The 27,024-nt window shown below is 36.3% G+C and overlaps 7 protein-coding genes across 7 annotated transcripts; 6 read left to right on the top strand and 1 right to left on the bottom strand.

The window, feature by feature from the left end:
• Positions 1-482: 482 nt before the first annotated feature.
• Positions 483-2,518, top strand: LOC115999792 (nudix hydrolase 18, mitochondrial-like). The gene is made up of 5 exons (XM_031239697.1): positions 483-790; positions 1,262-1,379; positions 1,785-1,868; positions 1,993-2,121; positions 2,217-2,518. The coding sequence occupies exons 1-5, from the start codon at positions 699-701 to the stop codon at positions 2,415-2,417; spliced, it is 624 nt and encodes a 207-aa protein (XP_031095557.1). The 5' UTR covers positions 483-698; the 3' UTR covers positions 2,418-2,518.
• Positions 2,519-4,630: 2,112 nt separating this feature from the next.
• Positions 4,631-6,185, top strand: LOC115998782 (nudix hydrolase 18, mitochondrial-like). Its single transcript, XM_031238438.1, has 5 exons — positions 4,631-4,746; positions 5,088-5,205; positions 5,551-5,634; positions 5,828-5,950; positions 6,042-6,185. The coding sequence occupies exons 1-5, from the start codon at positions 4,652-4,654 to the stop codon at positions 6,183-6,185; spliced, it is 564 nt and encodes a 187-aa protein (XP_031094298.1). The 5' UTR covers positions 4,631-4,651.
• A 518-nt stretch (positions 6,186-6,703) lies between these two features.
• LOC115998857 (15.7 kDa heat shock protein, peroxisomal) lies at positions 6,704-7,532 on the top strand. Its single transcript, XM_031238517.1, has 2 exons — positions 6,704-6,920; positions 7,088-7,532. The coding sequence occupies exons 1-2, from the start codon at positions 6,776-6,778 to the stop codon at positions 7,378-7,380; spliced, it is 438 nt and encodes a 145-aa protein (XP_031094377.1). The 5' UTR covers positions 6,704-6,775; the 3' UTR covers positions 7,381-7,532.
• A 522-nt stretch (positions 7,533-8,054) lies between these two features.
• On the top strand, positions 8,055-8,801 carry LOC115998858. Its single transcript, XM_031238518.1, has one exon. It carries the CDS (start codon positions 8,204-8,206, stop codon positions 8,597-8,599), a length of 396 nt encoding a protein of 131 aa, XP_031094378.1. The 5' UTR covers positions 8,055-8,203; the 3' UTR covers positions 8,600-8,801.
• Positions 8,802-11,195: 2,394 nt separating this feature from the next.
• On the top strand, positions 11,196-14,530 carry LOC115998854 (probable inactive receptor kinase At1g48480). Its single transcript, XM_031238514.1, has 2 exons — positions 11,196-12,750; positions 13,669-14,530. The coding sequence occupies exons 1-2, from the start codon at positions 11,463-11,465 to the stop codon at positions 14,283-14,285; spliced, it is 1,905 nt and encodes a 634-aa protein (XP_031094374.1). The 5' UTR covers positions 11,196-11,462; the 3' UTR covers positions 14,286-14,530.
• Positions 14,531-15,157: 627 nt separating this feature from the next.
• Positions 15,158-16,765, bottom strand: LOC115998856 (ADP-ribosylation factor-like protein 8c). Its single transcript, XM_031238516.1, has 6 exons — positions 16,667-16,765; positions 16,251-16,332; positions 16,117-16,149; positions 15,762-15,883; positions 15,494-15,655; positions 15,158-15,415 (listed from the first exon to the last, which is right to left on the bottom strand). The coding sequence occupies exons 1-6, from the start codon at positions 16,702-16,704 to the stop codon at positions 15,298-15,300; spliced, it is 555 nt and encodes a 184-aa protein (XP_031094376.1). The 5' UTR covers positions 16,705-16,765; the 3' UTR covers positions 15,158-15,297.
• Positions 16,766-18,542: 1,777 nt separating this feature from the next.
• LOC115998855 (transcription factor MYB20-like) lies at positions 18,543-20,016 on the top strand. Its single transcript, XM_031238515.1, has 3 exons — positions 18,543-18,744; positions 18,838-18,967; positions 19,258-20,016. Exons 1-3 carry the CDS (start codon positions 18,612-18,614, stop codon positions 19,853-19,855), a joined length of 861 nt encoding a protein of 286 aa, XP_031094375.1. The 5' UTR covers positions 18,543-18,611; the 3' UTR covers positions 19,856-20,016.
• The last annotated feature ends 7,008 nt before the right edge of the window (positions 20,017-27,024 follow it).

Raw genomic sequence — 27,024 nt, 5'->3', positions numbered from 1 at the left:
AACAATTTTTTTACAAGAAAGTCCGTAGCTATGCTTTGGAAACTCAAAGTAAAACTTGAAACTTTATAGTTACTAAATTGATTGTACGTATGACTGACTTGAAAATTTGTATTTTTCGTATTTTATGATAGACCCACATTTGAACTAAAATTTAAGGTTATTTGTGTCTGGAAGATCCAGTGAGTGAGTGGACAAAAAGAATTAAACTTGTGATATTTAAGTCCAATAATCATATTTCACTTATACAAATGACTTTTTTTTTTTTTTTGAATACAATGTAATATCTTAGGCTCAAACCCATCCCTGGCATGTGAGGTGCAGGTGCCTATAGACCACAATATCTTTAGACATTAAATAGTTGTGTTCCCACTTGCCAAGTCGCCATAAAAGTGTAAAACACAAGGAGAAAAAAACAGTTGGAGTAGAAAGCAATAAATGAAACAGCAGGGCCCGAGGTGCTTAGTCATGGACACGTATAAATACCTGACAACCTTACAAACTGGAGCCATGAACGGTTTCCTCGATAGACCTTTGCTGTCCTTTTGTTTCTGCTTCACGGAGATCAACATTTGACTCGTTCTTTTCCTGTCCAGCTTTTTCTTGTAGGCCCCTTTTTCTCCTTTTCGGTTTATTTGTGTTCTCCATCATCTCCAATTCTCCAATCCAATTCTCCCCTTCAGTTTTTGTAATCTCCGACGATGCAAACGGAACTCAAAACCGCCGTCTCTCTCGCCGCACGCACCGGCCGGCATTTGCAGCGTTACGATAATGGCCGCCGTCAAGTCGTCGGGTAAAGAAACAAAGTTCTTCGTTTGCATGCATCTGTTAAGAATTATGTATAGATAATTGAAGCATATGTTCCATCTCAACTAAAAATCTAAGATGATAGCTTTGAGATTCCAACTCATGACCTTTGGCATGTGTTGACTCTAATACCAAAATTGAAGCATGTGCTTCATTTCAGTTTAAAAAGTCTAAGTTGATAGTTGGATTGCACATTTATGCTTATGCTCAAGATGTGTTTCTTCCTTAAAAACACAGAAAATTCAAACGGTAGTGCAGTTTATTATGTGTATGAAATGGGGGAGAATTGATATAACAGTGGTCTTAGGAATGTCTGGGAAACTAAGGATGTTGAATTGGTTGTCTTTTGTGTCATGTTTGTTTGTTAATGGATAGTGATTTTCTTGTTTTCAGGTTGATTTTGATGTTGAAGCTAATTCTGTTTCTAATAATTTTGTTATGTTTTTTGATTGTGCAGATGTGTCCCCTATAGATACAAGGATAGTGGTGAGACATCATCCTTGATGGCTGAGGATGCATTTGAAGTTCTTGTCATTAGTCCTCAGAGAATAAGCAAAGGGATGCTGTTTCCTAAGGTACTCAAAAACCTCAAACTTCATCCAATCTTAACATCAATATAATGATTCAGTGTATAGTATTCAGGGTTAGCTTTTCTTGAAATCAAAAGTAAATAAGGTGGGTACAATCCTAGCCCAGTTGGGTGGACAACAGTTGGCTGGCTTGATAACCATGAGGTTCAAAGTTTGACTTGTCATGAGCTACTTACTGTCTTCTTGGTTTGGGCCAATCAGTTATATATGAACAAGACTGATTTACGACCTTGTAGTTCTTTGTCCCTACTCCCTAGTATCAAAAGGCTGGTTGCCCAAAACAAAAAAAGAATTAAATAAGGTCATATGGATTAGATATTGGCATGTATATTATGTGTTGTTTGTGTAAATTCTTGTTGTTTTACACAACCTTGGCCATGGTGATGGCAGGGAGGATGGGAAACGGATGAAACAATCGAAGCTGCAGCCCTGCGAGAGACAGTTGAGGAAGCCGGAGTGTTGGGTGAGATTGAGGTTAGTCTCACCGTCAGTTTAAACAGCTGTCAGCTTACACTTTTAGTTGAGATAGAACATCTGACCTGTATTCTTGTCGCTTATCATAGGAAACCTCAATCTGATGTCCTTAATCATTTTGCAGTGTAAACTAGGAACATGGAGTTTTGAGACCAAGAATGGCAAAAACTCATGTGAAGGTCACATGTTTCCACTCCTTGTGAAAGAGCAGCTAGATTCCTGGCCAGAGAAGGAAATTCGCCAAAGACATTGGGTATATATGCATTTGCATTCACTGATACACAAAACTCCATTTTTCATAAAGAGGAAAACTGTATTGAATTGGTAAGTGAATTGATCGAATTGCAGATGAGTGTAAGGGAAGCGAGGAAAGTTTGCAAGCAATGGTGGATGAAGGAGGCGTTGGAAGCGTTGGTAGGGCACGTAACGAAGCAGAGGAATGCTGGGATATTGTCGGCCATGGGGCTTAGCCAAGGCACCCTTTTCTCGATTAGATGTGGAGCTCAAATTGTTCCTCCCCCAACCATGGCTTCTGCAGAGGAAGCATAGGCTAAGGGAAACCATTTGAATTGGTGGGTGTGATATATAGCAAAGCAATAAGAGTTATGAAGGTATGACAGACAGACAGACAGACTCAAATTTGAAGAAAATGGAAGATGCATATATGCATGGACTTAATTTCATGTTCTTGTAATTGGAGTCATGTCATGTTGTACAATAGAATAGGCTGATCTGATCTGATGATAGCAGAGCTGTGAAGTTGCATTAGTAGTAGTTATTATGTCATAGGCTAGTATGTAGTTTTACCCATTTGTGTTTTTTTTTTTTTTTTGGGTAGGAAATGATGTTCAGCTTTACTCTTCTTTTTTTGGGTACATATTTATTTTTAAAACATAGGTTTTTTTTTTTTTTTTTATATTACTTTTGTAGATTTTTTAACGATAAAAAAGTATATAAATTTGTACAAAAGAATCAAACCTGCACTGGAACTCGAACCCACTCTCTTCCATGAGAGTTTAAATCAAATGTCACTTGACCACGAGGTCTTTGATTTATAAAAGTCATTTAAAATCAAAACGTTAACCAATACGAACCATTGACATGGGTGGCTTAGTGGCTAGCCCACCGCTCAGGGCAAAGCACTTACAGAGTTACAGGGACATATTTGCTAATGGTTGAATAAAAATCTTTTGTTCTTTTTCAATATCAACTTTATCGCTTTATACACCCATCCTATTACTTCTCTATCACCCATGAGTATGACCCATGTAATTTGTGACACTTGAATCCTAGACATTTTGAACAGATTCAATGTATCAACTAGTTAAAAGATTATCTAAAAAATTTGAACTTTTTGTGAACACGTTCCGAATTTTGACTTTTTTCTTTAGAGGGGGTTGGAAATCATCTTGGAAGATCACATGGTGGAAGACAAAAATACTATTATTGTGAAAAAAAGACGGGATGTTTGGTTGGAAGGAATTACAATTCCATTGAATTGAAATTTTCTTATTTTCATGGAATTAGAATTTCACGTTGCTCCTTGGTATTTCAATTTCATAGATTTTAGGAAGAAAAAACATAATTTTGAGACAAAATCACTGCTCTCTTCTTTAACATAAAAAATAAAATTGATGGTTGACCTCTCTCTTTTCATTATATGTGTCTTTTTCTTCTACTCTCAACACAAAACGTCAATTTGTAGCCCAACATCAATCAAATATGTTTTCTCAAAACTCTATTATATATTTTATTGTTTCCGTTATACAATTCTAAGGTTCATTTACAATGTGCTACATAATTTTTTTTTAATTGAATATGGTCATTTAGAATTTAAAATAATAATAATAATAATAATAATAATAATAATAATAATAATAATAATAATAATAAGTATGATCATTTTGGACTTTATACCACTTATTCCTTTTCAATTCCCATGTATACCAAACAAGCAAACATTGGAATTGAAATTCCCATAATTCTATCCGGCAAACCAAACATTAAAATTTAAATTATCACTTTATTCCACATTATTCATCTTCCATAGAATTGCAATCCATCTCCACTAAACATGTCATAAGTACAAGCATTATGCTCAACTCATTTAACCATATATTTTAAGGTCGTTAATTGTACTTTTAAGAGTACTATTTGTTAGTCGTTCACGGGTAGCTCAATTGGTTCTCAAACGAAAGACAACACTAATGAGCATAATTGGATCTTTTCGGCTATTATGTAAGGATTTCACTCTTTTGTTCATATGGACTTAATTCATTGGTTTAGTATATAAGTATTTGGAAGAATAAGGATTTCACTCTCTTATAAAAATGATTCCTTATAGACATCAAGTACTTGTCTTCCCATTTACTAAGTTGCCAAGTCGTCTAAATACATAAGGAGAGACTATGCATTCACACTAGAATTTCTTATCCATCTCTCTATTTTTTTTTTTGGTAAATTTACAGGATCTTTCTCTCCGTCCGTTTAACGGTCCGGGGTCCGTTTATCCATCTCCCTATATTATTGAGAATATAATATATTTCATTTGTCATTCATATGCTAACTGACAGTATCAAGGATCCATGCTACAAAAAGTACCGGTCATGATAGGAATAGTAAATGATATATATAAGGAGATCAACATTTGAGTCGTTCTTTTCCTTTAATTTCCAGCTTTCTTATCGGCCCCTTTTTCTCTCGTATATTTGTGTTCTCCATCCTCTTCTATTCTCCAATCCAATTCATCCCCTTCAGTTTTTGTCATCTCCAACGATCTGGCGATGCAAACCGATCTCAAAACCACCGTTGCCTCCCTCAATGCACGCGCTGGCCTGCATATGCAGCGTTACGACAATGGCCGCCGTCAAGTCGTCGGGTACACCCTCTCTCTCCCCTCCGAGTTCTTCGTTTGCATGCATCTCTTTAGAATTATGCATAGAAAATTGATTTTTTTCTTCCTTAAAAACCCAGAAAATTCAGACGATAGTGCAGTTTAATGTATATGAAACGGGAGAAAATTGATATAACAGTGGCGTTAGGGATATCTGGGCAACTAATTTAAGGATGTTGAATTCGTTGTCCTTTTGTTATTTTTGTTTGTTAATGGATACTGGATAAGTGGATAGTGATTTCTTGTTTTCAGGTTGATTTTGAGATTCAAGGTAATGCTGTTTTCTAATAATTTTCTTATATATGCTTTTGACTATGATTGTGCAGATGTGTCCCCTACAGATACAAGGATAGTGATGAGACATCATCCTTGAAAGCTGAGGATGCATTTGAAGTTCTTGTCATTAGTCCTCAGAGAAAACGCAAAGTGAAGCTTTTCCCTAAGGTACTCAAAAACCTCAAACTTCACCCAATGTTAACATCAATGATTCTCAACATTAATTCAGTGTATTCAGAGTTAGGTTTTCATGAAATCAAAAGTAAATAAGTCGGTCGGACAGTTGGTTTGTTAATCACGAGGTTCCATGGAAGTTATTCATTGGCCTTCTTGATTTGAGTCAATCAACTATGAACAAGGCTTGTTTACCACGTCTTTGTCGCTAGTATCACAAGGCTGGTTGGTTTAACCTAGAGTGCCAAAAAAAGAAGTAAATAAGGTCAGATGGATTAGATATTTGCATGCATGTATATTATATGTTGTTTTACACAAGCTTGACCATGGTGATGACAGGGAGGATGGGAAACAGATGAAACAATGGAAGCTGCAGGGCTGCGAGAGACAATGGAGGAAGCCGGGGTGGTGGGTGAGATTGAGGTTGGTCTCATTGTCAGTTTAAACATCTGTCAAGCATAAACTTTTAGTCAAGATAGAACGTATGCCTGTATTCTTGACGATTTGTTAACATAAACTTTTAGTTGAGACAGAGGGCACACCTGTATTCTTGTATATATGTTGTTGCTTATCTTAGGAAACCTCAATCTCCTTAATTAACCCTATGAATTTGCAGGGTAAACTAGGAACATGGAGGTTTGAGAAAGGCAAAAAACCATGTGAAGGTCACATGTTTCCACTCCTTGTGAAAGAGCAGCTAGATTCCTGGCCAGAGGAGGACATTCGCAATAGACAATGGGTATATATGCATTTGCATTTGCATTCACTGATACAAAACTCCATTCTTTTTGTTATCATAAAGAGGAAAACTGTACTGAATTGAATTGCAGATGAGTGTAAGGGAAGCTAGGAAAGTTTGCAAGCAATGGTGGATGAAGGAGGCATTGGAAGCATTAGTAGGGCACGTAACGAAGCAGAAGAATGCAGGCTTACTTTCAGCCATTGGGCTTAGCCAACCCACCCTTTTCTCATAGGCTACAGGAGAAGGGAAACCATTAGTAGTAGTTAATTACTTATCTTGTCATAGGATAGTACTTTATATATATATATATAAATTTAAATGACGAGTGAAAACAGCATCCACGGTTTAAAAGGGTGCAGGGAGTAAATCATGTTCTTTAATACAACGTAGCTCACAATCACAAATCCACCTGCACTAGAAAGTTTGAATTTAATTTGTGACATTTTATGACGAGAATCATGCTTTATTCCATATGTTTTTCCTTTCAAGATTTTTTTTTTTTTTTAAATTTTAATCAACAAAGAGAAAAAACCTTTAAAAAAGCTATACAAAATAGGAGAGATTCACCTAGAACGAGGGATATGACTAAAAAGGTTTTCTGAATATGATTTTGGCCCATTAATTTTTCAATCCACAACTTTGGCCCATTACGCAAAAAAGAAAGCCCAAATACAAGACTCCATTTCTTCTATCTTCTCCAATGTACTAGATAAGTCTGCAGAATCTTCCAGACAGTCTGCATATCACTCTCCTGCCATTCTCCCTATTTATCAGAAAGGAAAGAGAGCGTTTAAGCTGCGAAAAATCAGTTCACAAGAGAAAATGGCGGCATTCTTCGGCGATCCTTTCCGGCGCTTTCTCTGGAGCCCTACATTCTACCACCGCGGCGGCGCTCCGCCCGGATCCGCCGCCCTCCTCGACTGGATCGAGTCTCCGACCGCTCACGTCTTCAAAATCAACGTTCCAGGTCCGTATCTTCTCCGATCGAAATTACATCTCCACGAGTAAATTTTGAGCTATTCATCTTCTCCGATCGAAATTTCAATTCCACGACTAAATTTTGAGCTATTCATCTTCTCCGATCGAAATTACAACTCCACGAGTGAATTTTGAGCTCTAGGGTTTTGATTGCAGGATATAGCAGGGAGGACGTGAAGGTGCAAGTGGAAGACGGGAACGTATTGGTGGTGAAGGCGGAGGGCGGGAAGGACGAAGCGCACGGGAAGGAGAAGGAGGTGGTTTGGCACGTGGCGGAGAGAGGCGGAGCAACGGGAAACTTTTACCGGGAAATTGAGCTGCCGGAGGGAGTGAAGGTGGATCAAATCAAAGCTCAGGTCGACAATGGCGTCCTCACTGTCACTGTGCCTAAGGATACCAGTCCCAAGCAATCTAAAATTAGGAACATCAATATTACCAGCAAACTCTGAAAAATCTATATTTAATCAAAATAATTAGGAAGTATATAGTGAATAAAGACGGGTTGTCACGTGAATTATCTTTCTTATCACCAGAATATAATATGTACTCCGTAAATCTTTATATAATAAAGATCCATATATAATGTATATATATTTATTTAGTACGGAGTAATTTTTATCCATAGCGCAAACTTAGTAATTGTGAACTTTCTTTATTAAATATAATAATACTGATTATTTAATAGGGTTAAGGATCAAATAAGTACTCAAATTATAGCTCTAATTTAATGTAACGTCAAATTATTATTACTTAATGTCGGATCAGCAATTGTCTCCTTTTGCTCCTTTTAGAACTGGAGAAGGTGATAGTCGCCTTTTCCGACATTGAAAAAAGTAAAGTTGGTCACTTTCTCTAGTTGATGGAGATCACGATCAATTTGGTCGCCATGTTCATGGTTGCCATTTCTGTCAACTGGAGATGGTGATTAAACTGGTCACCATTTTCGTCAACAACTGGTTGTCTTTTTAGACAGAATGCAATAGATAAAAATAAAAATTTAAGAGTGTAATTAATTTCTTGCTTAGAGTTTGAGGGTGCTTTTGACTACTTTTTCCAATATAATATTGAAGAAAATAATAATAATAATAAAGGCAATAAAGTGTAATCTGTTTGACCAGTCATAACCCGACCCGGGAATCTGGATTGCTTCGGCTTAGCACATAAGCTGCATTTCTTCCATACTTACGGTTTCTTCATCACCCTGCATTTTAGGCTTCCATTTTCAACAGAAAAAAAGCTCCGATTTCCAATTCCGATTCAAAAAAAACTGTAATGGCGTTGGAGTGGGTTGTGCTAGGCTACGCCGCGGGAGCAGAGGCGATCATGCTCCTTCTACTCACCCTTCCGGGCATCGACCCGCTCCGAAAGGGCCTCATCACCGTCACCCGCAACCTCCTCAAACCCTTCATGTCGATCGTCCCCTTCTGCCTCTTTCTCTTGATGGATATCTACTGGAAGTACGAGACTCGGCCCACCTGTGAATCGCCGGATTCGTGTTCTCCCTCGGAGCACCTCCGCCACCAAAAGTCTATCATGAAGTCTCAGCGCAACGCCCTCCTCATCGCCTCCGCCCTCGTCTTTTACTGGCTCCTCTACTCCGTCACCAGCCTCGTCGTCCGCATCAACCAGCTCAACAATCGCTTGGAGAAGATGAAGAACCGGGACTGATTCCTCGCTCTCACGCTCCGATCACCGAGAAATTTTCGGTTTTCGAATCAGATAAGGCCATTTGATTGCTTTTCATTTCACGGAATGTTTAGTGGATTAGGTTTCTTTTCTACTGCTCTGTTTTCAGCTTTTTGAACATCTATTTTGTCAATTAGTGAGTTCTAATCCGATAATGGTTACTGCTTTTGAGGTTAATTTGCTCCATTTGGTGTTTGGCTGTTTGCTAGCTGTTCCTCTTAATTTGTGCTTTAGTGCAACATTAGTTGCAATTGCGGCTGATTGTTGATGATTTCTTTAGGTGCCTTTGTTCTTGATGTTGAAGGCTAAGTTTAATCAAAACTAGAGAATTGATAATTGAAACATATTGTATGTGATGAGAGGTCCCCCATCATGACTGTGACTCTTTGAGAACTAATGCATATACATAAAATGAAATTGGAATGCATTAATCATTGTGATTTGTGAAACAATTGGATCATGAAGCCAATTGGCCAACTAAGATTGTGACTTGTCCAGGTGGGTAGGTAAATCCTGCCTCGTGACCATATCCAGCAATGGACCATAAGGAGGTAAACTCGCCTATGTTACCCATAGCTAATAAGCTCAAACCACGGGCAGTCGAACTTGGAACCTTATGGTTATCAGGCCAAAAACTTGACCAACTTGGTTGAATCTGTCCCGTTTTAAAACTCTCTTGATATCATTAAGTTGTGTCTATGGCCTCTTTTATGATCTGCTGAAATTTTATTGCTGTCTTCACACCATCAGTTCTGCTATTTGATATTTTTGATCATGCCCTAAGATTTGAACTTAATGGTTGAGCTTGGTGTGCCTGTTTCATTAGGCTCTTTTTGGGCAAATTCAAAAGTGGTTTTTCAAACATGGGATGTTCATGTGATCAATATTGTGATTTGGTTGCTTGCATAATTGCTAAAGTTGATGTCTTGTAGAGTTTAAACTTTAATGTTGTAATGAGAAAGAACAGCTGCTTAATTGCATTATTGCATTATTGAATCTAGTGCGGTTTACTTCCCCATGTGAAGTTTAATTGCATTATTGCACTAGATTCTGTGTGGTCGGCTTGACCGAGAGGGTGACTTTCTGATATGAGAATTATGCTCTATCCACTCAACCACTTCTTTCGGGCAGCTTAAAAACATGTTTTGATTACTGCAAACAAGAATCTGTAATCTCTGTGTAACCTATGATTATATGAAAATGCCAAGAAATTTGATTTTGCATCAAAGATTGCTTTGATATACAGACAAAAATTAGGTTTAGGGTTTGACTGAAGACAAATTATCCTGTATTTTCCAGAAGGGTAGTTCTGTAACCTTGTTGAGCTTGGTTTCACTTTCACAGTCATGGTTGGTGAACCACTGAACCCATTCCAATGTATTCTTCTTCCAGTCCTTGTGGCCCACTGACAAAAGTTGTTAAAAGCAAAAATGGTTTGAACAAGATTTTCAAATTTTGGTTTTTATTTGGGAATAATTATTAAAGAACTTAACATATGATATTGAAAAAAAAAAAACTAAAAAATTTAAAAATATGTCAATCACAATAAACATTCAGCTGATTATTATTTTTTGACTTGATTGCCCTCCGGCCCCCACTTTTTCTTTTGAAAAAGGAGTACGCGAGGTTGATGACTTGATGTGGCATGTTATTCAATACTGAAATGAAATCGCATTTCCTTCCATATCTAATTAAATCGCACACTTATAAAAAAAATAAATCGCACAAAATGTATAACATGCTCGACTAAAATTGTGACTTTTAATTACAAGTCTCATGCTCCATTTACTCGACTGTAACTTTCAGGACAATTGTCAAATACTTCACTCCTCTTCACATTGTACTGAAATGCCTGTATATTAAAAATGGCAATTATCCCATGAAACAATACTTGTATTCAAATTTTTAATTTGGGATGGTTTAAGGGTCACTATTAGTGATTGAGTCAGACATGTCTACAGCTGTGGATTAAATAATGCAACATCTCCAGCCTGTGTTAGTTTCTCAATCTGCAACCATTCAATGCGCCACAACTACAAGTCTTGAATGCACAAACACCACTTTTAGAAACCCCTTCGGAAAGATGTCACATCGTAACCGAATCGAATTCGATTGAACAAGCGATCAAGTCAATTCTTTTCGAATGCAATTTAGATGAATTGCGATTAAAATAACAATTTTGATTATCATTAATACACCTATAGCCGAGGCACATATGAATCAATTGAAACACATCTCACAATCCCAACTGGTAGATCAAACTTAAAATAAGTTTATAGAACAGTTAAAACACAGTCAATAGTCTCCGGGGCTAATGGTGCATAATCCTCCAACCTAAAATAATTTCATAGGCTAATTCAGACATATATCGCAGTTTCAATCAGTAAATAAACTTTAAAATAATAAGTTCATAAGCTAGTTGAAACACGTTTTACCGTCTTTAGAGTAATGGACATGACCTTTCAATCTAAAATAAATTCATAGGTCAATTGAGATATATTCCGCATTCTCAACTCTCAACTACTAAATCAATCTCAAATAAATTCATAGGCTAATTGAGAAACATTTTGAAATTTTTGATATGGGTGGGCGATTTCAAGTTTGGAGTTAAAACTTATTAATTGAAGGCATGACCCACCTGGGAATGGTGATTTGGATTTGAGAAATATTTTTTGTTGCCTCAAATCTGCTGTTTCTGCGTCTAAATTCAAGAATCTGACAGTGATAGCAAAGGAGAAAGCAAGAACATGAAGTCCACTCCTTTCTAGTCCTACTAAATAAGCCACACTAGAAAATCGACAAAACGTAAGATTTGATTTTTTCGAGTTTTCCGACGTTTTATTCGATGAAAATGAGGTTTCAATTCGTCTTCTGCTTCGCCGCCGCCATAATTTCCATTTCCATCTTTTTCTCGACTGCTGACCTCGCCGGCGACCGCGCCGCGCTATTGGCGCTCCGATCCGCCGTGGGCGGCCGCGCTCTGCTCTGGAACTTGTCGGAGCCGAATGCGTGTTCTTGGCCGGGGGTTCAGTGCTCCTCCGACAGGAAATTCGTGGCGGAGCTTCACCTCCCCGGAATGGGTCTCTCCGGGAAAATCCCGCCGGGGAGTATCGGAAATCTCACCGGCCTTCAGACGCTTAGTCTCCGGTACAATGCTCTCTCCGGTCCGCTCCCGCCGGACCTTTTTTCGTCGCTACGCGACCTCCGGAACGTTTATCTTCAGCACAATTTCTTCTCCGGTCCAATTCCCGGCGCCGTTTTCTCGTTACCGAACCTCATTCGCCTAAATCTCGCTCATAATAACTTCTCCGGTTCCCTGCCGGCGTCAATTAACAACTTAACCCGTTTGGCCACTCTCTACTTGCAGGAGAATCAGTTTTCCGGGTCGATTCCGGAGCTCCATTTACCCGGTTTGATCCAGTTCAATGCTTCCGATAACCAATTTTCCGGCCCGATTCCGGCGGAGTTATCGGGTCGGGACAAGAGTGAATTTCAGGGCAATTCACTCTGCGGGCCGCCGCTGGATCTTTGCGGCGGCGGCGGGCAGTCTAAGAGTAAGAAAAAACTCTCCGGCGGCGCTATCGCCGGAATTGTAATTGGCTGCGTCGTCGGATTTCTATTGATTCTTCTCCTTCTATTCTTTCTGTGTCGAAAGAGGGCCGAAAATGAGCCCAGATCGGCGGCGGCCGCAAATAAGCAGTCGGAGATCGAGATTCCACAGGAAAAGCCCGCCGGAACCCTGGGCGGCGGACTGGCGGCGTTGGGGGCGAGAGAGAAGGAGAAAGGAAAGGCGGACGCCATTGCCGGCGGCAACGGGAAGCACTTGGTGTTTTTTACCAAAACACCCCGGAGCTTTGACTTGGATGATCTGTTGAAGGCCTCAGCTGAAGTGCTGGGGAAGGGCACTTTCGGAACTGCATACAAAGCTGTTCTTGAAATGGGGTTAACAATGGTGGTGAAGAGGCTGAGGGATGTGAGTGTGCCTGAAAATGAGTTCAAAGAGAAGATTGAAGAAGTGGGGAAGATGAACAATGAAAATCTTGTCCCTCTCAGAGCCTATTACTATAGCCGAGACGAAAAGCTTCTCGTTTACGATTACATCGCAATGGGAAGCTTATCTGCACTCTTACACGGTGAGAACTCGCTTCGTTTTTATCCCAATCTGCTGCACTATATAACTTTTTTTATCGTTTTTGTTCTGCATTTGCTCTTGCAATGATAATTTATGTGATATGTTGCCTGTGTTGAACTTTTGGTTAGATTTAATCAAAGCTGCTATCTTGTTTCGGTTGTTAACACAATAGACTCATTAGTACTAAACGAGGATCAATGTTTAGGTTGCTCCTAAACTCCAATGTTCTACAAAGGTTATATCTTTCGGTTGATATGGTTGTAGTTGAGTGATTTTGCAATGTTTCGGTGTCAAACTCACGAGTTTGCTCCTAAACTACAATGTTTTCTGCAAAGGTTGTGTCTTTCGGTTTATATGGTTGTAGTTGAGTGGTTTTGCTAAAATCCCGCAATTAGATGCAGTTATACAACTCAAATGGCTTTGTTTAGCACTTTAGCAGTAGAGTAATGATTGGGGAGATTACCATCGACTCGTGCAACTAAATTGTAGTTTTTTTTTTCTGTTAGTATATGTACACAGAGTATGTATGTATCTATGGATTTCGGGAGAGTGTGTTGTCTTATGTTTGATCAGATAGACGAGGCTGCATGTTATAGTTCTTTGTTGAAGTTAAGATAACTGCTTAAACTTGCTGCCACCTGACAATGTTTTCTAAGGGTTTTTTCTGTGATCGTAGGATTTCTGCAAATAAAGAGATATATACCTGCTATTCCATGATCTTCGATATATATTAAATGCAGAATTTTGGGTTCTTTTATAAGCTCGGTTCCATTTGGTGAAGGGTGGTTTATTTGTTTGCTATTTTCTGTTTTTGATCTGGCGTTGCTCGTGAGTTCTGTATTTTGCGGTTGGTTTGTTGGGGGAGTATCTTTATCCACCTAACTGGATTCTCTTGATTTCGCCGTTTTTACTCTCACAGGTAATAAAGGCGCAGGTAGGACACCGCTAAACTGGGAAACACGAGCCTCGATTGCCCTAAATGCAGCCCGGGGGATCTCGTACCTCCATTCGCAAGGCCCATCCACTTCACATGGCAACATTAAGTCATCGAATATTCTCCTGACTAAATCCTACGAGGGTCGTGTTTCTGACTTTGGCCTCGCTCAGCTCATCGGCCCCTCGTCCACACCTAACCGTGTGGATGGCTATAGGGCGCCCGAGGTAACAGAGCCTCGTAAAGTATCCCAGAAAGCCGATGTTTACAGTTTTGGCGTGTTACTCCTCGAGCTGCTTACGGGGAAGGCTCCTACTCACTCGCTGACGAACGAGGAAGGTATTGATCTGCCCCGATGGGTGCAGTCCATCGTCCGGGAGGAGTGGAGTGCGGAGGTGTTTGATCTCGAGCTCCTCAGGTACCAAAACGTCGAGGAGGACATGGTTCAGCTCCTGCAGCTCGCAGTTGATTGCACCGCTCAGTACCCCGACCAGCGCCCTTCGATGGCCGAGGTTACTAGCCAAATCGAAGACCTTTGTCGTTCGAGCTTCCAGGACTCTCATGGCGATATAATCGACGACATAGAACAACCAAATGCATAATCTGTCACCCTCAGTTGGAAGAAACAAAACATCCCTTTCCTCACATTTCCTTTTTTTTTTTTTTCTTTTTTTTTCAATTCTTGATTTGGTGTTTTAGGTGTTTTCTTATAGGAGGGTGGGGAATGGGGATTCAGATATTATTCTTTTTTCTTTTCTTAAATTGTGTGAACTGTACAATAACTGTCAATTGTTTCTTTCTTGAATCTCTAGGTTTTTTGCTTCTTAATACAAGATTGTTTCTGACATTTATCTCTGCTTGTCCATATTCTATGTATAATGCCAGCTAACAGAAAGCCCCATGTGAGTTTATTCTAAGTTTCCTCCAAATCTAGATCTTCACAATTCTTTGATGATTAAAATTCTTTGATTTACTAAAAATCTCGTAACTTTATCTGAATGTGCACTTGAAGTGAAGTCTATTTAAAGTACATGTTTAGTGTAGCCATAATTGATCAACTCAAATTAAAAAGATGCTTAGGTTGTCTATATTTGACCAGTTCAAATCGAGATGACGTTCTTGAATTTCAAGCAAAGTTTCTCGAAATGATCAAACCAAACATCAATGTTATCACTAAAGTCCCCCTTTTTTCACTTCTTTCTGCAGTGGCTTTGACTGGATCCACACATGCATAGCTCATCTTCATCATATCCTTTTCCATTCCATTCCATTATTCTCCTTAAAGAAAGAGCCTTCTTTTTTCACTTCTTGTCTTTAAACACTTTAATGTCATGCTACCTCTCTAGGGATACCCTACAATGAAAGAGAGAAAGGAGGCGACTGGCGGCTACCCTAACATGTTCAGAAAGCGTGTGTAATGCATGTGCCCGTTGAATGTTCGGTGTATGATAGGGCCTACAGTCCCTGGTTTATGTACCGAAAGAACACGTTCCTCTGCAGTTTTTATTTCAATTACATGACAATTTCATGCCCATCCACAAGATTAACCATGAATACTATCATTACAAAATGAATAATTTCACAAGAAATAGCCAAAATTAAAGCTTCATCATATCATTTTGCAGACTTGGAGATCTTCAGAAGCCAATCAATAACTGTGTCAATGTTTACAAACTCCTTACAAGAGATCATGTAGCAGCAAACCTCTCTATCCTTGATAGAATTAAGGTTCCTGTCACACAGAAAACACACATTAAGGATGTTTTACTTTGCAGAAAAAACAATAATCCTTGGCAGCTAGCTAGCTTACATTTGATCAACCAATGCCTGTTTTGAAAGAGCTTCAGATTTGTCAATCTTGTTCCCCAGAACTAGCAGAGGAATTCCACCTACGGATGGCTTAGCCAAGAGCTCATGCAGCTCGGTTTTCGATATAGGAACACTGTCCCTATCTGCAGCATCAACCACATACCTGCAGTCCCAGAAACACATTCTTAAATTTGATATCAGAGCATGCAAAAAAAAGTCTGTATTAATACATTACTGTATATATAGTCTCGCTATCAACTTAAACTTACAGTATTGCAGATACGCCCCGACAATAACGCTCCCACATGGTCCGGAATCTGCTCTGGCCTCCTAGGTCCCATAGTTTGATTGTCACCTTCCCCTTTGTCACTTTTCGCATGTTAAACCCAATCTGGTTTCGAACATAACTATTATTTCTACGGTGCTAATTGACACTAGTTACAGTTTCATATTTATTCATTATAAAAGGTATACACGTTTGGTCGAGACCATCTTTACTAAGAAAACTATTATTTTGAAAGTGTCAATTGACATTAATAACAGTTTTATGTTTTTTTTAGTATGAAATTAAAGGTATCAATGCTAATCGACTCGATCGTATACGGATTAGAATGGGATACCTACCGTTGGAATCATGTCCTCAGTGTAACCACCTGTCTGAAACACAGACAAACAAGAAACTTGATGTGAAAAAGGAAGCCTCAATTCGGAGAAAACAAGGAAGAATGCAAAGAAAAGGAGGCATCACCACCACTCACAGCAATTGAATTCACAAGAGCTGTCTTCCCTGCATTCTGCAACCCTACAAGGGAGAGCTCCATCTCCTGCTTGAAGAATATGCTGCAATAATGGAGACAATCAATGAATTCCCAGAAAAAATGGTTTTCAATATTGTCATTCTTGCTATCTAAGATAATCCAGAATGAAGAACATTGAAAGAATGCACACAGACATAATATAACAACATCATCATCAACAATCTGGGGCAATCCTAGCTAAGTCGATTGATTTGGTAACCGACTTTCTTGATTTGAACTGATTAACTCTGAACAATTTAGATTGATTTACTTCCTTGTAGTCATTTACCTACTAATTTCGCAACACAGGATTTACCCGCTCAACACATGATTCTTAAATAGTTCAATGCCCCCCCCAAAAAAAACAATAATATTACCTGCGAAGCCAGCTGAGGAGAGATTCCAAGAAACCCATTTGCAAAAAGTTCAGAACTTTGATGAAATTACAGGAAAATTTTGAAGATTTTATTGTTATTATTATTATTGTTACTGGTTTTTTTGTTTTTGTTTTTTTTTTAAATATTCAACATTAAGGTATACGGAGTAATTTTCAGCCAAAGACACAAGACAACAGAAGTTAATACAATAATGGTTTGTGCAATGCATCCAGTGCTACATGGAGGGTTTGTTCAACCAACATGTTTTCCGTACTCTATTCCTCAACACGATGAAAGTGACATATATATATATATATATATATATATTTGATGGAACTCGTGAAATTATGCAAATTCATGGTGAAATCGCCCAGTGGAGTCGAATTAACGGAGCTTTGACATACAGTAAATCATTATGTTACGGAATCTCTTGTTTATGATTCATGCAAACGCCATAATGACATAAACAGAATCTGATCGAAAGAATGGGAAAATTCACACTACAAACACATCATGTGACGTTAACGACCAAACTAAACCTAGCTAGCTAGGTCAAGCATGGTGGAATTAGAGACAAAACATAGGCACTTGTTTCACGAGAAGACTTTGAAAATATGCTCAAATTGTTTTCTAACTGTAAAAACAAGTAGAAAATAAGGACAGAAACTTCTAAAAATATTTCATTTTTCTCATCTAGATTAAAGTGAAAATTCTCCTCTTCTTCTTTTTTAATTTTTTTTTCTTCATCGCTTCAAATCTTCAAGTTGAATTGCGGACCACTAGCACAGGATAGGAGTCACAATTCACTCCCATCCCATGAATCTTCACTATTATTTTATTTGCACGAGTCGAATTTCAATGTAAAATTTTATCTATAACAAGTAAAGAAAAGATCTATCTACCTAGTTCGCTCTTAATTATATAATTTATTGAGTCGGATTTAAATGTAACATTATTAATTTGTAGTGGCTGATGGTCGATTACTCGACTAGTAGGTCGAATCAAATTTGAAAACCAATATACCATTTATATTTAAAATGGAAAATGGCCAAATAAACTTGGCCCGACTCAATAGACTTGGCCACTATTTGAGTTATCCAAAACGGATCAAAAGTGCAAAGTGCACCCAAAATCCAAATCAAAGTTTGGATTATATGTGTAAACCCACTTAGATACTTCGTTGTCATTTTGGCTATTTTATTACAATATACCATAGTATTAGAGATATTCAATTCAAATATCGAGCCTGACAATTTTATACATTAAATTTAAAATCTAAACAACAATAAATTTAAGTATTACAATTTTTTGGATATATCCCCTAACTAATTATTCCAAGAAGAAAATTGAAATAATTTCACCTAACCTAAAACAAACATAACCTCAAACAACCAGAAAAGAGAGCTGAGTAAGATAATTCATAACTTTATTTATCTTGATTTAAGACTTTATTTATCTTGACACAATTTATATTTTAAAAATTCACAACTTTAATATTAAAAATATGTTGTTTATGACCAAATAACAAGTCTCTTTACTTTTGTAATGTCTGACCTCTTCCATTTGAGATAGTCACCGCATTCCACTTGACCACGCTGTATAACACGTCTCTATTTACCTTGTTTATTTACCAACACTTCTCTAACACCAGGAGTAGGCCACCATGACGGTAGTGAGGTGGCGTTTTCTAAACATGACAACAGCGCGTGCCGGCTACCCGCTGCCGTATTGACCTCCACGTGTGTCCAAATAAAATATTTTCTTTTTCTTCAAAAAACATTTATATTTATTAAAATGGGTAATGCATTGCCGCGTTTTCTCTGATTTATAAATGTCTGTGGCCTCCACTCCCTGCCCTTACCAGTCCAAAGCTCTCTCTCTCTCTATCTCTCTCTCTCTGAGCTATACATACATATACACACACAGATATATAGACTAGAGAGAGATGGGGAGAAAGCCATGTTGTGACAAGGTAGGATTGAAGAAGGGGCCATGGACAACTGAGGAAGACAAGAAGCTCATCAACTTTATCCTCAAAAATGGTCAATGTTGTTGGAGAGCTGTTCCTAAACTTGCAGGCAATCATATATATACACTTTCTCATCATTCATTCATTCATTCATGTTCTTGATGAATTCAAATTAAAAGAAAACGTTGTTTGATTGGTGCAGGGCTGTTGAGGTGTGGGAAGAGCTGCAGATTGAGATGGACAAACTACCTTAGACCAGATTTGAAGAGGGGACTTCTGTCGGACTATGAAGAGAAGATGGTCATTGACCTCCATGCCCAATTAGGCAACAGGTCCGTTTTGCTCTGATACTAACTTGAATCATATCTCTACACTCAGGATTTAGTATGTCTGGTGACCACAAAGAGTTAAATCAGTTTTAAATTTTCAATAACTAACTGCTCTGATACCAACTTAAATGATATCTATGCATTCTTTGCATAGTGACTACAAAGAGTTAAATCAGTTTAAGTTTTCGATTACTAATAAGTCGAAATTAACCTTTTAGTTACGTACTAAGTTAACAATCTGATCAACTCTATTGAGTTTTTCCATTTCTAAATTAACATTGTTGATGTTGTAGGTGGTCTAAGATTGCCTCTTATTTGCCTGGAAGAACAGACAACGAAATCAAGAATCACTGGAACACACATATTAAGAAGAAGCTAAAGAAAATGGGGATCGACCCAGTCACCCACAGGCCACTCAGCAGTGCCACCATTGATGATGTCAATAAAGAAACAGCAAAACAAAGAGAATCAGGACAAGAAATGGATCAAAGGGAGGTGGTGGAAACTCCATTGATGGATCAGTCAACCATTACAGATGCCTTTGAAGAAGACAACAAGAACATGGAGACAAGCCCAACTCTTGTTGACCCACTACATCAAGTCAACAATAATAATGGCTTCTTCTCCTCACCAGATAATAATGAAATTCTGGCCACTTCTTTATCATCTTCATCATCATCATCCACCTCTTCTTTAAACAGCCATGGCGGTTTTGTTTCATCTGTTGAAGACAACAACAACAACAACAACAACGTTGGTAGTCTGTTTGAAGATTTGGATTTCTTGCCGGGATTTGACTGGCATAATGACTACATCAATGATGTGGGGTTATGGGTGGAAGATGATGATTTCTTCAAAGAATTATGCTTTGTTGATATGTTTAGTCATTAGCTTAGTTACTCGGATCGATAGAGGAATTGAAATTAAGTGATCTCTTCAGAAAAGTATATAATACTGTAAGAAAGTATTAAATTTGTCAAATTACTTATTTGTCATTTTCAGCATAAGGAAATCTATCTAATAAATAACACTTAGCTTCTGAATTGTTATCACATCATTGCATGTGTAATGTAATATAATAGAGAGAAGATAATAGTGAAACCGTGAAAGAGAAGCTAGCTCAGTTCACAACTCACCCGAGATTTTTAATGTTCATATATGTTGTAATAATGGTATATTGAAGATTTTAAAAATGAATAGTCGTTTTAGTTTTTAACCATTATGTTTTTTTTTCTTTTTTTAATTTAGTCATGATGGATACCCGTGAGTAGGGTATCCAGTTGAGAGAGCCCTAATAGCTGGAGTCCGCAGTGCAAACACGCTATCTAGGAGATGGGTGGGGTCAGGCAGAGTCTAGCAACCCACCTGTCAATGGCAGTAATGGCAGTCTGGTTGTGGTGCTTGATTGGTTGCGGCACTTAGAGGGGGCAAAGTGAAGAACCTCTGAAAATCTTTATCAGGATCTTTTTTTTTTTTTTCTTTATATATATATATATATATATATATTAGGCAAGAATTGTGGCGATTTAGGCACTTTTGACAACTTTCTTAAATGTAAATTTGTTAATTCCTTCTTTAAGCTTGATAATCTTGTATAAATGCCCCTAATGCCATAATACAAAGAATTCAAAATTTTAATCCAGTGCAATTACTCTGTTCCTTTATTCTCTCAATTTTTTATGTTATTTTTTCTATTGCTTTACGGTTGTGTTGGTCCGCCGTCTGAGTATAACGTGACCGTAAAATTAACAACTCAATTTTACCTAATTGAGTCTTCTATTAAGATGATTAGGAGTACATAGTGAAATCTCATTTATCTATGAGATGATCTAATTGTGGAATATTGAATGAACCATTATTATATTTTCTTTACATTGTTTTCGATTGTGAGATCTACGACATTAAAATGAAGATTATATGTTTTTTTTATATAAAATTTAAATAACTTTTGAAATATGACATTAAAGAATTTGTTAAAGAATCTCATATATACATAACAACTATTGTTTTGTACTGTAGCTGATTAGTTTTATTCAGTAATTTTTTTTTTGAGTTCTACTGACTCGATTACAGTGTAGTATCTGTTCATAGCTACTTTCTCAACCTACTGAAGCACTATTCAGTAATTAATTAGATGATCTAATCATATAATTGACTAATTAATTAAAGAGAATAAATTCAAACTATTCTGGAAAGATTGGATTGGATGATATAGTCATCTTTGGGGCATTCAACGAAGATAATTTAAACCAAGGAATGATTGGTGCTTCTACGTTTTGTATTACGTTATATATTTTGTTCATCATGATTTGTTAATGTTGGATGGTGCTTTCAATTTGTATATATAAACAAGCTAAGGAACAAGGGAACTATCATATATTCTCTGTTTAATTAATGAAATTGTACTTAATTACCTATTGTATTATTTACCTTGTGACTCTAGCCGATAAATGATCACAAGAAGGTAATATAACATTATGATTCATTACCAAGCCAACTTTTTAATCAATTAGGCTTGAGGTTTTCCCCTTCTCTCTCCCCTTTTGATTACATTTGTAAAATATTATACATGAATATAATAGGGTTTACATAGTACGCACACTCGAATAATGACAACAGGTGTTCCTCATCACTCCAAAGAAAAAAGAGAGTAATAACTACTTTACCACGAATCATAGTTTATATATAAGATACAAAGATAAGACTCAAGTTGTTAGATTCTATATAAGATAAAGCTCGAGTTGTTGAATTGACTTCTCAACAGCCACCAATACCTTACTTTAGTATCATATCGTCAGCCTAGTCTCAATCCACTTTTAATTATGACGTTAATATATACTCTTTTCTAATGTTAATTACCTCATGTTAATGCGTTAAGTTCAAATGAATAATTGTAAGTAAAACATAGTATTTTAAATATGTGTGATTTTTAGTACATAAATTAAAATTGGATTAAAGTTAATTAAAAGACCAGAACTCAGAACACTCTCAACATATCGATAAATAGTATGTAGAACAAGCTTGCTATTATAGCACTAGGTTGGGGAACACATGCTAAAATTTTCGCTAATTAACAGGGACATGTACTTACATATCAGTCAATAAGTCGGTCTCATCACATGTTAGTACTGAAAAGATTCGGACAAATGTAATGGTTGAAATGATACTTCACATTGTTTGCCTATCTAGATAGGGTTCACTTCCCCGTTCCAAATTAAGATCGGAAGCAGTACTATATATTGTGATCGAAAAAGATCGGACATTATCATATACACTCCGTATATATGATCTCTATCATCTTTAAAATTAGTTCAACTATTAATACGAAAGTATGAATCACATCAATGTGAGAGGGATCTGAGAATTGTGTTTTTTAGATGAATTCAGTCAAAATCTGCATGACATGATGAGCCTCACACCAAATTAAACATGTTCATTCATGTATAAGTGTATAACGAGTTAAATATAATACACTAATTAAATTTGTGAGAAAAACATGTAAAACAATAGTATCCACTTTGACCCTATATGGAAGTTTCTTTCCTTAATTTCCATGAAAAATGAAATTCAAAATAAATAATGGCGCACAAACACTTGCACCTACACGTAGAGGGACAAAGTTGATGCATGTGTTAAAATGCTCCAAAATAGATGGTCGAGTGAGTAGAACATAATTCTTATATTAAAATATTACAAATTCAATTCTTGTTAATATTGTTTTGATCAAACCTATCTTATAGAATTTTTTTAGTGTGGTTATCTTATAGAATCGGTTCGACCGTCGCAGGAGCTTCCCTAAAGATGATGCCGGAATCGAAATGACCTACTATGTCATTTATCGATTTTTGGACTTCATTGTCTCAATATAACATGTTAAAGAGTATAATTGTACTTTTTAAAAGTTTAGGGACCTAATTAACTTTTCAAGTAAAGTTAGAAACTTATTTGACCATTTTCCCTTTTACTAAAATGTTTGAAATTTTAATTAATTAATTAACTTATATTTATTGTTTTGCCTCCTTTCAAAAAAAAAAAATTATTGTTTTGTCATCTTCGTCTCGACGCGCATTGGAAAAAGATGATGCATGGTACATGCATGCATGCAGACGAATAACGACAAGCTAGCTTTTTGAAAACCTTGATCGTCAAAGAATGTTCTAATTAAGCCTCTAAGGAAACTAATCTCTCGTTGGTCAAATCCAACACGTATCGCCTCGAAAAAATAATTGAATAGATGAAATATGATTTTCTTTAATATTAAAAAGTCATAAATTTGATCTTTGTCAACATTATTTCGATTGAACTCGTCACATATAGAATTTTTATATGCTTGTAAACATGTTTTTTATTAAGTTCGTAACATAATTTTATTCCGTGCACACTTTCGAACAATAGCAACAAATTTCTCTCGACATCTATATATATATATATATATATATATATATATATATATATATATATATATTTATTTATTTATTTTATTTGTTTGTTTGTTTGTTTGTTTATTTATTTATTGCAATAAAAATTCCACTAAAAAAGCCATATTATATTTCCACACTCATTACACTTTGGTCTCAATTCAACTAAATTGGTTAGTGGTTAAGAGATGCGTGTTGGGGTGGCATTTGAAATCAAGTTTAAATTGTGTTTTGATCAAACTTCAATTCTAAGCATGCAAAATATTCAATAATACAAATTTGTGCAATGTATATATGACTTCATCTTTAAACTTGATCTCTTAACTTGTCAAATACATTCGAATGTAAACTTGATAGTTGGCCAAGACATCAAAATCTTCAACAATCTTATTTAGTGCTCAGTGTAACCGATTAGTTTTGACTACTAGTCAAAAATAACCACAAACATTTTTTCTTTTGAATTTTCAAAGTGCAGTATGTGGTTAGAAACTCGATTTCTAAGTTCTAACCATAACCCCTGTTAAGTTTTCAATCACTTTTTTTGTAGTTGAGAATATTCGACTTTTCTGTAGTATACAAAATGCACTTAAATGCACGTAATTGGAGTAGTTAGGTGATGGACGGTTCCAAAGACATAAATTTCAATTGATTTTAAGAGATTCAATAGGAGTGATGTGATTATTCAGCAATCTCAACATCATCGCTCTAGAGTGTATAAATTTATTGGATATATCTTTTACATGGAATCAAATAAAAAAGTAGATTGCTCCCCTTTGAATGTTCATATGCGAACGTTGAATATGCGCAAGCCGCGGAATTGGACAAGAATGCATTCATATACTACTTTCAAAGTGGAAGATTCTTAATGTATGCTAATTTTTAGTACAATGACAAACACTATATTCTTTTAAGGAAAACTTTCCATGTCAGACAATAGCCTCATTAATTCACTTCAAAAATGGACAAAATTAAACCACTTTGTATCCCCAATAGTAGATTTTAGAAAGTTTTTTGTGGGTCAAAATGCCAAATGTGACATGAAAGAGATCGAGAGTGTGTAAAGAAAGAAAATAAGGAGTACACTAGTTTGAAAAATACTACATGTACTTTCATTTTTCTCTCAGTTTCTACTCATTCTCACAAATCTTTGACCTGGCTCCAATTTTTGAAAATTTTGTAACCCATTAATTTTTGTAACGATATGGGGATCGTCTTATACACGTCATGCTGCTTAATCAGACTCAAGTTTTTTTAAAAATTTTGAATAAATGTATTATTCTAGTGTTGATTGTGAGTTTGGCCTATCACTAGAAAATGTGTTTTCAATCGAAAAAGTATTAATCAGAATATTCTAATATAAAAATCATACGTTACCCATTCCATCATTTCTTTAATTTCAAACTGTATTTTGTATTTCAATAGTTATTAATATGCAAATATATTTTTTTATTTGTATGCTAACCCCACCAAACAAAATTCCTGGCTCTATCTAAATATGTGTGGGCTATTTTGTGTCTTGTCGGGCTCAGGTTTTATTCTTAAACGCGGTTTGACTACACCAAAAACGACACCGGCGACGGATGACTTCACGAATTAATGACCAATCACCTTTCCGCGTCAAGTTCTGTCCTGTTCGTGTATTCCTTTGTTTTGTTTTGTTGTGTTCCACATTTATCTCTATCAGTCTCAATTAAAAATTTAAACTATATATGTATTAGTGATTTTTGTCTATTTATTTGTCTTAATTAAAAGTTTAAATTATATAATACCATGACCTGGAGTTATAGCAGGCTGGGGATATATGGCAAAGAATAGGTACTAAAAATGGTGGCTCCACCGCAGTGGGGCGGCGGATGTCCGGTGGCCCCCCGTGAAAACTAACCATTATCCCAGTTCATATATATATATATATATGATGGATACATTGATCTGAGTGGGGCTTGGGGCCCTTAACTTATGTCCTATACCCCTAACATGGAATCATATATCATCATGATTTCAGATGATGAGCAAGTCAATGCTTTAAGCTATGAGGATCATGAGTCAACTAGTGATAACATGTCAATTTTTAGGTGGAAAAAATAGAAGATAGTAACTAGCTAAATGAATGTAGGTAGTTAGGTAGAGTTTGTTTATTCTTGAAAAACAAATGAAATCACAGCCCTTACTATGCGAATGTGTATATTGAGTATATTTAACTCATGAATGTCTGTATATGTAGAGTTTGTTTTTTCTTAGAAAATAATCGAATGAAATTACAGTTGTTACTTAGAGAGTGTGTATTGATTATGTATATTCAACCCATTTAATCAACCTTTATTCCGGGCATGCAAGTAGCTAGAATTTGTTGATTACTAAAATGTTTGTTTATTTGTTTGTTTTTTTCCCATGTTGCATGCTTTTGTGCTTTCTAGTGGTTGGATGCATGACTTGTGGGAATATGAAAGATGAGCTTAAAAAACAGAATAATTTTTATTGGAAAATAATATATATGATGTAAGGCTTACATCTAAATTATGTAAGTTAATGTACCCAAAAAAAAAATTGTATTCTTCAATAATGTTGCATTAACGGACCAATCATGTTATAGCAAGGAACATGCATGGTTGGTTTTTTGTTTTTTGTTTTTTTTTTTAAATAACCCAAATCAAGTTTATCAAACAGTTAACTTAATAATAGCAAAGTGCCAGATTCAATTCATCATGAGAGTTGTCTATTGACCTCATGGTCCTTTACTAACTAAGATTACAAGACAAGTTTCACTCAAAACGCACTTTCAAGTAGTAAGGATAAACTTTCCTGTAAATGGATTTTCATTATACATTATTAGTTTTTTTTTTTTTTTTGGTGAGAATTATACATTATTAGTTTGATTGTTAATATACTTTCCCTAGGTTTTATGCTCTTATATTATTCTATTATTGTCTTTTTGACATAGGATATTATTAGCAGGAGGCCCACAATAAGAACATTAATTATGGTTTATATCTTATAATAATTATACAATAATGTTACATGGTCTAAGTCAGCAATTCAGTTGTAATAATGATGGTGGTGATTGGTTTTATCATATCATCATATATATATATAATTACATAAAGCAAAGTGCACATACTATTCTTTATGTAAACATACCTTATCCTCTGCAGACCAACTTAACGTTGTATGATTCTACTGATATATGTTGATTATATTGGTACGTGCCCAAGTGGGTGCCATGAATTTTTTTTTCTTTTAATAATATAAATATTTAATGATCATATTAGTGGATATTATTGACAAGTTTCTATCCACCTAGAGTGCTAGTTAGTCAATTGTCAGATGATGAACTAAATGTTACAAATATGTGTCAATGGCATTATGGTCTAGTGGCACAAAATGACTCTTTTAAATGTGAGGTCATAGGTTTGAGTCAGCCTCATTGAGGCAGCATGTAATTATGAGCATATATTACACAGAATAGTCAATATATTTTCACTACCAAAATATAGTGGGAGCAATAATTTAGTGGTCGCTTTCAGCAACATGATAGGTATTCAAACCCCACCATATACAATTTAGAGTTTTCATGGGGCTAGCTAGGGCTGGAACCTGGCCCTTGCGCACATGTATTCAAACCCCACCACAAACAATTTGGAGTTG

The sequence above is a fragment of the Ipomoea triloba genome, chromosome 12 (genome assembly GCF_003576645.1).
Source record: "Ipomoea triloba cultivar NCNSP0323 chromosome 12, ASM357664v1".
NCBI classification, from domain to species: domain Eukaryota; kingdom Viridiplantae; phylum Streptophyta; class Magnoliopsida; order Solanales; family Convolvulaceae; genus Ipomoea; species Ipomoea triloba.
The sequence above is the reverse complement of the archived record's forward strand: the minus strand, read 5'-3'. Positions and strand labels throughout refer to the sequence as shown.

Coding starts and splice junctions, on each gene's coding strand:
- LOC115998782 (XM_031238438.1), top strand. CDS start 4,652: ATGCAAACCGATCTCAAAACCACCGTTGCCTCCCTCAATGCACGCGCT. Junction 5,635..5,827: donor GGGTGGTGGGTGAGATTGAG/GTTGGTCTCATT, acceptor ATGAATTTGCAG/GGTAAACTAGGAACATGGAG. Junction 5,951..6,041: donor ACATTCGCAATAGACAATGG/GTATATATGCAT, acceptor ATTGAATTGCAG/ATGAGTGTAAGGGAAGCTAG.
- LOC115998858 (XM_031238518.1), top strand. CDS start 8,204: ATGGCGTTGGAGTGGGTTGTGCTAGGCTACGCCGCGGGAGCAGAGGCG.
- LOC115998854 (XM_031238514.1), top strand. CDS start 11,463: ATGAAAATGAGGTTTCAATTCGTCTTCTGCTTCGCCGCCGCCATAATT. Junction 12,751..13,668: donor CTTATCTGCACTCTTACACG/GTGAGAACTCGC, acceptor TTACTCTCACAG/GTAATAAAGGCGCAGGTAGG.
- LOC115998856 (XM_031238516.1), bottom strand. CDS start 16,704: ATGGGTTTCTTGGAATCTCTCCTCAGCTGGCTTCGCAG. Junction 16,150..16,250: donor CTCTTGTGAATTCAATTGCT/GTGAGTGGTGGT, acceptor TCTGTGTTTCAG/ACAGGTGGTTACACTGAGGA. Junction 15,884..16,116: donor CTGAGGACATGATTCCAACG/GTAGGTATCCCA, acceptor GTTCGAAACCAG/ATTGGGTTTAACATGCGAAA.
- LOC115998857 (XM_031238517.1), top strand. CDS start 6,776: ATGGCGGCATTCTTCGGCGATCCTTTCCGGCGCTTTCTCTGGAGCCCT. Junction 6,921..7,087: donor CTTCAAAATCAACGTTCCAG/GTCCGTATCTTC, acceptor TTTTGATTGCAG/GATATAGCAGGGAGGACGTG.
- LOC115998855 (XM_031238515.1), top strand. CDS start 18,612: ATGGGGAGAAAGCCATGTTGTGACAAGGTAGGATTGAAGAAGGGGCCA. Junction 18,745..18,837: donor AGCTGTTCCTAAACTTGCAG/GCAATCATATAT, acceptor TGATTGGTGCAG/GGCTGTTGAGGTGTGGGAAG. Junction 18,968..19,257: donor CATGCCCAATTAGGCAACAG/GTCCGTTTTGCT, acceptor TTGATGTTGTAG/GTGGTCTAAGATTGCCTCTT.
- LOC115999792 (XM_031239697.1), top strand. CDS start 699: ATGCAAACGGAACTCAAAACCGCCGTCTCTCTCGCCGCACGCACCGGC. Junction 1,380..1,784: donor AAGGGATGCTGTTTCCTAAG/GTACTCAAAAAC, acceptor TGGTGATGGCAG/GGAGGATGGGAAACGGATGA. Junction 1,869..1,992: donor GAGTGTTGGGTGAGATTGAG/GTTAGTCTCACC, acceptor ATCATTTTGCAG/TGTAAACTAGGAACATGGAG.